The 12,860-nt window shown below is 40.1% G+C and overlaps 1 protein-coding gene across 1 annotated transcript in view; it reads left to right on the forward strand.

Moving 5' to 3' along the window:
- Positions 1–9,550, forward strand: part of SLC25A17 (solute carrier family 25 member 17) — a 41,147-nt gene extending 31,597 nt beyond the window's left edge. Inside the window, exons 5-9 of the mRNA XM_046013133.1 lie at positions 2,552–2,668; positions 4,182–4,327; positions 4,416–4,511; positions 6,596–6,678; positions 8,716–9,550. Coding sequence (XP_045869089.1) covers positions 2,552–2,668; positions 4,182–4,327; positions 4,416–4,511; positions 6,596–6,678; positions 8,716–8,863 — 590 coding nt within the window. The 3' untranslated portion in view covers positions 8,864–9,550. The remainder of the gene's footprint in view (positions 1–2,551; positions 2,669–4,181; positions 4,328–4,415; positions 4,512–6,595; positions 6,679–8,715) is intronic.
- The last annotated feature ends 3,310 nt before the right edge of the window (positions 9,551–12,860 follow it).

A 12,860-nucleotide genomic window follows, 5' to 3' on the forward strand; every position in this document is an offset into this window, starting at 1 on the left:
ATGTGAGGCTCGATCCCAGGACCCTGGAATCATGATCTGAGCCGAAGGTAACAGCTTAACAACTGAACCACCCAGGTGCCATGAAAAACAATTTCTTGCATTAAGTAGTAAAATGTTAGTATTCCCATCTTAGAATAAAGTAACAGCCACAGTATAGAACTGAAAGAACTTTCTACATGGGCAAATAAATAAGCAGACAACTTTCTTTATCCTTCAGTCATATCCATCATGTGTTTGTAAAGTTGGAATCCCTTATCATGACTGTTTATAGCTTGTTTTTCTTCCATGGAATGCTGTCTTTTGCTTCACTATGTAGGTTTCAAGTTTTTAGTAAGGTTTTGGTCCTCAAATATTCGAGTGTCTTTTCCCAGAACTCATAAAATTATAGTGGTTAAAAAATACCTCTCCATCTATTTTGGCTTAGAGGATGAACAAAGGACTTAAACTTCTCAGATGAAAAGCTTCAAAATACGAATGTTCTCACAAGGACTAAGTATTTTCTTCTGTAAATGATACAGTGCATTTTTGTACTTGAGATTGTCCTTAGAATCCTCTCAGTCTTTCAGCTCAAAACAAAGATATATATGAAAGCAAAATTTTGAATGATAGTTAAATCTTAAATCCAGGCTGCATTGCCTCCAAAGTGTTTTGTGGGTACTTACCTCTTGAATAGAGCATGAAAGGAATTTTGATTTCTAAAGAGTTTGTTTAATAGACAACATGTTTCATTTGTTTAGAAAGGTGTGTGCACTTTGCCTGTCTACTTTAGCTACCGAAGTCTGTGACCTCTGTTTCTCAGCTCTCCTGTCTTCATCTGAAAAAAAAAAAAAAAAAAAAAAAAATGCATAGTTTGCTCAGTAGTACCGTCTAGTCTGATTTTTTCTTGCTGTTGATTTTTCTGTCAAATGATGTGTGCGTTGCGTTCAATAGGAACACATCATAAAGTCTGGGCAAGTGGGCATGGGTTGATACCCTTCTCTCTTGACCTCTTGACCACTGGCACTTTTTCAAAAATGACACTAGCAGGACTCTCTAGGTAAGGCTTTTTCCGATTATAATCAATGCCTTAAGTGACAATGCATGAATATAGTGAGTCATAACTAGAGGTGACTCTTTGATGTGTTATATGTGACTTTAAAAATACAATAGATACAGCTCATAACATTTTTTGATATTGTCTTTTATTTTAAGAAAGGGGTTCTCATAATGCTCTTAAGAAAGAGGTAACATTATCTTACTTTAGCAGCTATATACCACAGATGAAAAAATGGGATTTTTTTTTTTTTAAGATTTTATTTATTTGACAGAGAGAAATCACAAGAGAGGCAGGCAGAGAGAGAGGAAGGGAAGCAGGCTCTCCGCTGAGCAGAGAGCCCGATGCGGGACTCGATCCCAGGACCCTGAGATCATGACCTGAGCCGAAGGCAGCGGCTTAACCCACTGAGCCACCCAGGCGCCCCGAAAAAATAGGATTTTAAGCTCTTGGCTGTTTCATCAAGTTTATCTTTGGTTGGACTTGTGTTTTTTGAAGGGTGTGTTTTGAGATTCCGTACACCACACCATTCTTCCTGCTGTTGTGCTTTAAAGGATGTTTAGTAAAAGAAGATTTCTCTGCCTTAGGATTATGCCTCTTGGTTCTTCAGAGCCTGGCTAGAGCTGGGTAGCTTGATGTGTGGTTGTTTGCTGAGTTTGTTCATTGGTTCATTTGTTCAGTATTTATTTAACAAATATTTATAGAGTATATACTATGTGTCAGGCATTTTGTTACAACTCTATCTGGTATTTTTTTTTTTAATCATTCCAGGACTGATGAGGAATATTTTAATATCTCAAGATGGTGTTAACTTGGGATCATGTGTTTTCAAAACAGAAGCACCTGGCTCATTGTATTGTTCCACTCTGAGGCAACATTGGGGGGCCAACATCCCCATCCTTAAGCTTGTAAGGATCGTGATGCTTGCGAAGCTATTTCAGATGTTTTGTGATGGTTCATGACCCCTGCTTGCTGCCTGCCTCTCCTAATCCCCTAAGTGATGAGGAACCCTTCTGTGAGCCTCTAGTCCCCGGTGAAGCTCTTTCAAATGTCACCGCTTTCACCCGCGTGTCACCCATTGTACCAAACCCATACTCACTTAAAACCATGTAAGCTACTTACGTGAGAGCTGCAGATTCTGTGTTTCATTAGATACTGTCATGGACTTGGTATGTATCAGTAGGCCTTATTAAAACTGATATTTTTAAAATATACTTAGAGCTAGATCAAAATTGCTACTTTGGATGCTATATAAGTTGACAAATAAATCGTTTCCTTTCACACAAGTGTGAAAGATACTGCTGCCAGCCATGCTACTCTCAGCAAAAGGCTTTTGAATTGCTTCTAACAGTAGTGGCTTGTGTTATACCCTGTCACAGAGATACACCTTACCTCAGGTCTCCCCGTAGGTCACTGGCAGAAGTATAAATGAAACGTTGGTACGTAGCTTTAACAGAAGACAGAACAGCTTACAAGGTCACATTTTGCTTTCCCTTTGTCTTCTCTTTGTTTTTAAAGGAGTGGTGAATGTGTTGCTAACAACTCCGCTCTGGGTGGTAAACACCAGACTGAAACTACAAGGGGCAAAATTTAGGAATGAAGACATTGTACCAACCAACTACAAAGGTATTATTGGTAAGTGTTTGTTGGGTGAGTTCATACTTAAGGAGTTTCTTTTCTCTCTGTGTCTGGAATTTACTGTCACAATAATGCTGCATATCAGACCGCCTCAAATCTCCACATCTAACAGTAAGCATTTGTTTAGCTCATGTGTCTGTGGATTGACAAAGATTTGACTCATCTAGGCCGGGATCAGCCTACACATACTCTTCTCTTGGTGATAGCAAAAGCACAAGAGGACACTTCCAGTTGTAAAACCCTCTGTTTGCCTCTCATTTGCTAACATCCTCTTGGCCAAACCCAACGTCAGGAGGTGGAGAAGTATGCTGTTCGTAGAGTGTTGGTGGGAGGGGGTCAAGATTTCTAAAGAATAATCTACACTGTTCCTTTTTGCTTATTTTTTTTAAAAGATATTATTTATTTATGACAGAGAGAGGTAGCAAGAGATGGAATACAACCATGCGGGAGCTAGAGAGGGAGAAACAGGCTCCCTGCTGAGCAGAGAGCCCGATATATGGGGCTCGATCCCAGGATGCTGGGATCATGACCTGAGCTGAAGGCAGATGTTTAGTGACTGAGCCACCCAGGCGCCCCCACCTATTTCTTTTAATGTTGTCTTTGGATAAAGTTATCATTAATATCTCATGACTTTTAGCTTAATAATACTATGTTACCTGGTTCTCCTTTCCCATGTGTCCATCTTTGTAATGAGAATAGTGGTTTTCTTAGAAGCCATATCCTAAATAATGGATCCCAGGGTACTATCTATTGTTGTCCTGGGCTTTGCTGTGAAATACATGGGCTATAAGTTCACAATTCTCTGTAAGACAGAGTTCTCAGTCATGGTGGTGGTGATTACTTAGGAAAACCTGACCGTCTAATGCCAGATTGTCAGGAAGAATTGCCTATAATTTTTTTTTTAAGATTTATTTATTTATTTATTTGACAGAGATCGCAAGTAGGCAGAGAGGCAGGCAGAGAGAGAGGAGGAAGCAGGCTCTCTGCTGACAGAGAGCCCGATGCGGGGCTCCATCCCAGGACTCTGGGATTATGACCTGAGCTGAAGGCAGAGGCTTTAACCCACTGAGCCACCCAGGCGCCCCGAGAATTGCCTATAATTTAAGCTGGTCTCTCAGTAATGTGACTGTCAGCGTCTGATGATTATCAAGAAGTAGTTACCTGGGCGCCTGGGTGGCTCAGGGGTTAAGCCTCTGCCTTCGGCTCAGTTCGTGGTCTCGGCGACCTGGGATCGAGCCCTGCATCGGGCTCTCTGCTCGGCAGGGAGCCTGCTTCCCCCCTTTCTCTCTGCCTACTTGTGATCTCTCCCTGTCAAATAAATAAATAAAATCTTTAAAAAAAAAAAAAAAAAAGAAGTAGTTACGTGATGAACATGCCCCTAGACTGTCATTGCGTGAAGGAAATTTTAATAGAATTGTTATGATTTGTGTTTTGGGTACATTTGAACAAAATTCACATTGTGTTCTCCAGTTAGGGAATTGTAGTCAAAAGTCCTTGATTTCTTGCTTAGATGCCTTTCACCAGATCATTCGAGATGAAGGAATCTTGGCTTTATGGAATGGCACATTTCCTTCCTTGCTGTTGGTCTTCAATCCTGCCATCCAGTTCATGTTCTATGAAAGTTTAAAACGGCAGCTTCTAAAGAAACGAGTGAAGGTAATCCCTGATTTTGAAAGCAACAGATAATAATCTCTGACACTCTGTTATTTGGATTGATGTGGTTTGCTCTCTCTTTGCTTTCCAGCTTTCTTCTCTGGATGTGTTCATCATTGGTGCAGTATCCAAGGCAATTGCTACTACGGTCACCTATCCCATGCAGACGGTACAGTCCATTCTGAGGGTGAGTGCTGGCGGTCTTCCTGCATTTAGTCAGACACATTCGGAAGTACATGGTTTCTCTGTTTAAAGCAATGTTAATAAAGCAATAAAGTAGTCAGTCGGTAAGCTATACCATTTTTCCATTTGTTTGGTCATTGTAGGCTGTCTATCTGTTGGTTTCCTATTTGGTTTGGAACAAAGTTTACATTTGTAATTTCTTAGGTAACATAGTATCTCAGAAAACCCAAATGTGGGAGGAGGTTCTTTAATGACTTTAGGAATGTATAAGCTTGTTTCTTTCTCATTTAAGTTGAATTGTTTAGGTTAACCATACCAAATCAGAAGTTGATTTGTTTAGTTCATTCAGGAGGAATTGATTTAGTTTTCCTGAAGTACTTTGAAATTTCTGGGTTTTTTTTTCAGTCAGTTATTTATTCATCAAAATATTTATTAAACACCCACTCTGTGTGAGGAGCTGGGTATACATGGTAAGTAAATATCATAATCCCTGTCCTCATGGAGGTAAGAGAGGAAAGAATGACAGATAAATAAGCAAAATAAATAGGTAATTATAAGTTGAGAAAAGAGCTATCATGGAGGTGAACTGTGTGTTCTGTAATTTGGTAGAGAGGGGCATGGTATGGATCTTCTTAGACAGTGTGATTAAGGATTGGGCTCCTCTAAGGATGTGTATATAAAAATCAAGACTTAAAGGTAGATAAGGACCCAGTTGTCAAAGAGCATTCTAGGTAGAGGGAACATGATATGCTAAGAGCTTGGTGATGACTGAGAACTGAACAGAGGCCACTCTGGCTGGAGAGTGGCTCAAGATGAGATTGGAAAAGTAGCAGGGAAGGCTATAGATGAGGATTTTAGATTTTATTCTCATCTGAGTGGGAAGGCTTTGAAGGGCTTTAAACTAGGGAGCAATGTGATCTGATTTACAATTTGAGAAGATTCCTGTAGCTGTTTTGTGGTGAATTGGTCCTAGGGCTAAGAGATAAGGGTAGGGGGGCGATCAGGAAAGGACGCCATTTCCATGGTACAGGTGAGAAGTAGTAGCAGTGGAGAGGAGAGATAAGACACGGACAGATTCATGATCTGTTTTGGAGAAAAAATTCAAAGTATTTATTGATAGATAAAATGGTGGTGATGGTGAAAATATCTCAGTCCAAAAAATTTATTACCTTCTGTTGAAAGTGTTTCTACTGATGTGCTTTTTAAAATTGGTATTTAATATAAGGGAATTGGGTAGCATCTAAATAAATCAATATAAATTTAAATAAATAAATCAAATATAAATAAATTTGATACTTTTATAATGTAAGCATATAACATGACGAGCTTAGGCTGCAGTGGTTCTAACTGATTAGTGTTTATCAGAACTTTCTAAAGGACTGGAGGGTAAGCCATACTCTCAGTATCTAAATCTTCATTGTGGCCATTTTTGTTTTCTTTTGAGGTAGTTTTTTCCCTATAATTCTCTGAAGTAAAAATTCCCATGCTTGCTTCATTGAAAAATATTTCTTATTTATTTATTTATTTATTCCTTCCTTCATTCATTCAATTTATTTAAGAGAGAGAGCAGAGGGAATGGGAGAGGGGGAGGGACAAGGAGAGAATCTGAATCAGACTCTATGCTGAGCACAGAGCCTGATATGGGGCTTGATCCAATGACCTGAGCCAAAACCAAAAGTCGAATGCCCAATCGACTAAGCCACCCAGGTGCCCTGAAAAATATTTATTTTCACTTATTTCACTAAAAAAGAGAAAATTCATGAAATCTACATAATTGGATATTTTTGTTTTTTATTATTATTTTTTAACGATTTTTATTTATTTATTTGACACAGAGAGAGAGAGAGAGAGAGAGAACACATGCATGGGGAGTGGGAGAGGGAGAAGCAGGCTCCCCGACAAGCAGGGATTCCCAACGCGGGGCTCCATCCCAGGACCCTGGGATCATGACCTGAGCTGAAGGCAGATGCTTAACAACTAAGCCACCCAGGCGCCCCTCAGATGTTTTTATTACTGTATACTATAAGACATTACTCCAACATAATTTCCTCCGCAGGTCGAAATTCACCTGTTTTTCTTCTTCCCCAGTTTGGACGTCACAGACTAAACCCAGAAAACAGAACACTGGGGAGTCTTCGGAATGTTCTCTATCTTCTTCACCAACGAGTAAAGTGAGCTCTTTTTTTATTTATTTATTTATTTATTTATTTGACAGAGACAGAGACAGCGAGAGACGGAATACAAGCAGGGGGAGTGGGAGAGAAAGAAGCAGGCTTCCCGTTCAGCAGGGAGCCCAATGTGGGGCTCAATGCAGGGCTCGATTCCAGGACCCTGGGATCATGAGCTGAGCCTAAGGCAGAAGCTTAACGACTGAGCCGCCCAGGTGTGCCGTAAAGTGAGCTTTGTAGATGCTTCACATTCTGTCCTTTCTGCAGCCATCTCTGCCGGGGAGTAGCCGGATCAGTACTTGCACTACTGCCTTGGCGGTGGCAGCCTAGAAACCTCTCCGTGTGTGCTGTGCTCAGCCATTTCTCATTTTAGGGCGGCATTTGGGGAAGTTACGGAAAAACTTCAGGTCTTTGTAACTTAGAAATGTACAGAACTGCTGTAGAGAAGGAAGCCTCCTAGTGTAGAGACTGTTCTGCGATAGTAGTGCTGCTGTCGGTGGCATACCCTGTGAGCTCTCTCGTAGCTAGAAATAAACAGATATTAGAGAGTAGTAGTCATGGAAAGGGGGGTTAGTTAGAGTGACGATAATTATTATAATGATGACAGCAGTGCTGTTGATGGTAGGAGTAGCTAACATTTTTGAGTGTTTGCTTTGTGATAGACCCTGAGCTCCACGCTTCAAATGGGTGATCTCACTTTATCCTGACAGTGGCCCTATTTAGAGATTCACACTTTTTTACAGATTCCATTTAGAGAATCTCAGGGGTGTGAAGTAAGTCAGGGGCTTCCTTTGAAGCAAAAGCTGCTATAACTTTATTACTGTCCCGAGATGTAAGATATACTGAAAGTAAATAAATTTATTATAAAACAGAATATGCTTGGGATAAAAGAAAAAATCAAAGATAAAGAACTGGCATAAAGTTAAAACTAAATGCTCACCATACCAAGTATGTGCAAGCATTGGAGCAACCAGAACTTTGTGTGCTGTTGAGGGAAAATAAAATGGTCCAATCATTTTGGAAAGTTTGGTATTTTCTTCAGAAGTTAAACATCCAGCTATCATAGGACCTAGCCTTTGCTCTCAAGTTATATACCCAAGAGAAATGAAATATGTCTGTGCAAAAACTTGTACACAGATGTTAATAGCAGTTTTATTTTTAAGAGTCAAAACCCGGAAACAATACAAATGTCCCGTCACTGGGTGAGTAGACACACAAGTGACTATCTGTCTACATAGCGAAATACTGCACATAAGAAAGGACATACTAATACTCAGAATAGCATAGATGAATTTCAAAATAATTGTGCCAAGTGAAAGAGGTCAGACAAAAAAAAATTCATACCATGTGATTCCACTTATATAAAATTTAGAAAATGCAAATATAGTATTCCCCCCTCATCCACAGTGTCCCTTCCCATGGTTTCAAGGGTCCACTGTCAACCAGTCTGAAAGCCCATGATCATTCTTCTGACTTACCGTCAGAACATCAGTAGGACCTAACCACATCACAATATCTGCATCGTTCACCTCGCTGCATCTCAATTCGTACAAACTAGAGAGAGAGGGAAGACCACATTCCCATAACTTTTTTTTTTAAGATTTTATTTATTCATTTGACATAGATCACAAGTAGGCAGAGAAGCAGGCAGAGAGGAGGAAGCAGGCTCCATGCTGAGCAGAGAACCCAATGCAGAACTCAATCTCAGGACCCGGGATCATGACCTGAGCAGAAGGCAGAGGCTTTAACCCACTGAGCCACCCAGACGCCCCCTCCCATAACTTTTATTACAATATATTGTTATTCCATTTTTAGCTATTGTTAGTCTCTTCTTGTGCCTAATTTGTAAGTTAGACTTTGAATAGTTCTGTATGTATAGGAAAAAAATAGTGGGTTCAGTACTAACCGCAGTTTCAGGCATCCAGTTGGAGCATATTCCCCTGGGGATAAGCATTGGCTATGAGAGCCTGCTTCTTTGATGCAGGAGTTGACTTTTATGAAGAAAACCTGTTATTTTTTTTCAAACCTCTTTTCTTTCAGGCGTTTTGGAATCATGGGACTCTACAAGGGCCTTGAAGCCAAACTGCTGCAGACAGTCCTCACTGCTGCTCTCATGTTCCTGGTTTATGAGAAACTGACGGCTGCTACCTTCACAGTTATGGGGCTGAAGAGTGCCCACAAGCACTGAGACACCTCACACTGCGAAGTGCAGAAAGATGCTTCAGACGGGGGGTTCCTTCTGTGTGAAGGGAAGTGATTCTCTTTTTACTCTTGCTGTGTAGACCATGAATTTTACCGTCATTGGCTGGAGAAGCATCAAAGGGTAAACATGGGATATAGCCAGCCGGACCTGTCCACAACTTAATTTTTATTATGGTTGGTTGAATTTTGTGGGGGAGGTTAGTCTAATGGTCATACCAAAAAAAAACAAAAAACAAAAAACAAAACACACAAAAAAGTTATTGAAAACCTGAAAATGAAAGTTCGTGGGTGTTTATTGTTTTTCTTAAGGCGAATGGACTGTTGCTCTCATGTGTAATCTTTTCCAGTTAAAATCTTTCTTAAATTTACCAGCTGTTCTTTTCCTCTGAACTCTCCCCCCAGATTCTAGGGACACATTTAATATCATATAATTCTCCTCATATTTTTATGTTTTAATCTTGGTATTTTCCTCACTAAAAATACTGTGATTGTGCCACAGGCATGACTATTTTTGTTGCGTTTTCCTCCTGCTTAAGGAATGGCGTCTTCTTTACTACATGAGCTATTTATTTTGTGGGAGAAATGAAAATGACTAATCCCAAGTGATTCTCATACACTATTTGTGAACATTACTTATTCATTAGTATTTGACATTAAAAATATTTATTTTGAATCACCCCTTGCATTACAAAAGGCTTGAAGTTTTTATGTTCATCCATAGAAGCCCCATCAAGTCAAGCCCCAATAATAAACTGTCAACACAAAAGACATTTTAAAAAGTTGCCCTTTGTTCAGGTACCATATTGGGTTTAGAGCCGCTCGTAAAAATCATAGAAAAGGGAGAAGGAGCAGGTACCTTGTTTAGGCTCTGGAATATTCTCTCCCTTTACAGAGTCCTGGTGGAGGCTCTCTCTTTCAAGAATAAACATCTGATTAAGGTTATTTCTATTTGGAAACATTTCTTACTGTCCTACTACTCAAAGTGTATGCATCCAGCAGCAGCACTGACATCACCTCAAAGCTTGCTGGGCACGCGGTCCCAGACCTTCTGAATCATTGTCTGCAGTTTAACAAGATCCCCGGGTGATTCACACTCACATTGAAGTTTGAGAGACCTTAGCGCCCCTGACTCAACAGAAGCTGTGACTGGTTTCAGTGATAGAAACCAAGACAAAGATTTTTCTCAAAGGAAAGTTGGACTAATGGATCAAATAAACAACCTCTGAGAAAACCGAGTGCCCCATGTCAACCTTTACTTTTGACTCATAGCACGTGTGAAGGTGGTTGGACTTTTATTGTGCGGCTAGGGGTGAATTTAGGCCTTTCAAGCCACCCAAGAAGCAAACTCTGGTCATTTGAGAATAGCTCTTTGGGTTCCTGTAACTTAATTCTCGTCCCTGTAACAAAATGACAGGTTTTTCATTTATAAATCTAATTTGGTGGGAGTCATAGAAAGGAACAATGAAGTGCCTATAGATTGCAGTATTTAGTTCAATATTGAGAGTGGAAATTTCTTTCTCTTATTTCCTCTCTGGTCCCTGTGGTAATTTCAGAATATGTGATTATCAAGCTCCTAATAATTAGAAGATGTTTGTGTTGTTCTAGAAAGCAAGAATTAGGAGGGGCTCATAATCTGGGAGCTAGGCTGAACATTCATCCCCTATTGAAGACAGAGAATTGTCCCCATTACTACTTTTTATTTTACTATAAGGTTTGTGTGTGTCTGTGGCAAGGGTTGGGTGGGAAGCACAAAACTTACTTTTTTATACAGAAGAAGAATGATCATAAAAAGGCAGTGTGTGTGCTTTTGTTGTTTTAATTAGGCAATTCACTTTGGAAATTGAATTTGAGCACAGGTTGGTATGTTAGAATAATTTCCAAGTCAAATTATATAGTTAAATGAGATGTTTATGATGTGAAAATCTGTTTGATGCTTTTTTCTGATTTATGAGCGAACAATTTAATACTGAGGTTTTATGCTCCCTGTGGAAGCTTACAGACTCACTAGTTGAAACTAGGTAATGACTCACCCAGTTTTGGAAAACCTTTGATTAATAATAAGTTATTTGAGAAACTAAGGAGCTGAAGTGTATACTGCAGAAATGGAAATTTTTGTTTTTGATTCTTCATCCATCTTCTCTAGAATGAGGATAAGTGCCTTTGGGGTTATATTAGTGTCACTGCAGTAGAAAATTTAATTTCTATAAGTATTTAATCTTTGTTTTGAAGTGGACACTGATGTTTCTACCCTCATCTGTTTTACAATTAAGTTTGAAATGCAGAAGTAGGATTGGTGGTAAGAACATAAGCAGTGGGAGTTAGAATCTGGGGTTTTATTCCCAGCTCAACCACCAGCTGACTAGCACATTACGTCATCGTATGCCTCAGCCTTCTCATGAGTGAAGATAATACTTAGTACTCACTTGAGAGGATGTTTAAGAGCTAATGATGTCAGCTAAATCTCTTTGTGATTGCCAGAGAGGGAAAATCTGAGTGAAACTTTGACCATGTCTAGGTTTACGTGGAAGTTTCTCCTCTTAAAGCTTCAGCACTTTCTCATCTTAAAACTCCCATGTCTCTGTGAAGGACGAGGAACAGTGTCCCATTTAAGGTACAAGGAAGTTGAGACAGAACTATCAAATGACTTGCCTGGTTGGAACCAGGACAAGAGTTGAGTTTCCTGCAGTCAAGTGTAAGGATTGAAAGAATGGGTTCTGGAATCAGACCCAGGTTCAACTCTGGCCCCACTCCTTACCAGCTGTGAGAACAAAGCAATTACTGAACTTGTGTAAAACTCAGTTTCCTCAACTGTGAAATGGAGGTCTTGATAAACTACCAGTGATTGTGAGGATTAAAAAGATGATGTACATAAATTGCTTAGCACAGTGCCTGCCACGTGAGAAGATCTAGATAAATGTTAGCAACGACTTTCATGGTAACACGATTATTTCTGTCGAGGGGGCTGGTGGTTTGAATAGATCACACCAGTGGGTGGAACGCACCCTGGGTTTTGAGCCAGACCTGGGTTCACATTTCCATTCTGTTGCTTATGAGCATCCTAGCCACAGACAAGCTTGCTCACCTTTCTGAATCTGTGTCTTCCTCTGTCCCATGGAAATGATTACCTCACAAGGCCACAATATAGGTACAGGTATCTACATAACGATGTAAATATCTGTAATCCTCAGAAGCGCCTTGCAGGGTGATGCTTTCTTTGGGGCAGATGGAGAGACGCATAGTGCATCCAGTGCTGAATGCTGCTTTGCATTGAGCTGTGGGTGACATTGTGTTCGTTGGGGCGTACAACATGGTGAGTCTATGTATGTGCACGTTGCAGAATGACGACCACAATAAGTCTAGTTAACGTCTGCCACCAAAACTTCCATCAGATAAACGCTGTTTGAACCAAGAAAATCAGCTAGGTTTTACTTTGGGGCAGCCTTTCCTCTTTCCATTTGTTTGAATTGTGACTGTTTCTTTTCTGGGAGCCTTATCAGTATATCTCCTCAAGAGAGAAGTCAAAACCATTAATTTCATGTTTTGTTCAATATTCAAATTAAGCCCCCCAAATATTGATCAGTTAAACAGTAAAATACAAGCTGGTTCAGCAGCAGAAGATCACTGGCTGAGTTAGTGTCTCGTCTTGGCTCTCTGGAAAAGCTAAGAGAAGAGTGCCTTCATGGAGCCCAGCACCACACATCTAAGGAGAGCCCTCCCTCTGGGCTCGTGAATTACTTACCTGGCAATGTTGAATGTCAGCAGGATACTCAATTATAGGATATTTACATATGCACTAAATGTAACTGTGACTTGCAGGGTTTTTACCACCATACGCGTGAAAGGGCCTTGGGTTTGTGTTCTTTGTGGGGCATACTGGTAGCCACTGAAAAGTATGTTCAGTGGGACATAATGGACAAGAAAATAAGTTTTCCACAGACTGGGCAAGAGAAGGAAAGAAAGAAAGCTACTATTTAAAGACAGAA

The sequence above is a fragment of the Meles meles genome, chromosome 7 (assembly GCF_922984935.1).
Source record: "Meles meles chromosome 7, mMelMel3.1 paternal haplotype, whole genome shotgun sequence".
Lineage (NCBI taxonomy): Eukaryota > Metazoa > Chordata > Mammalia > Carnivora > Mustelidae > Meles > Meles meles.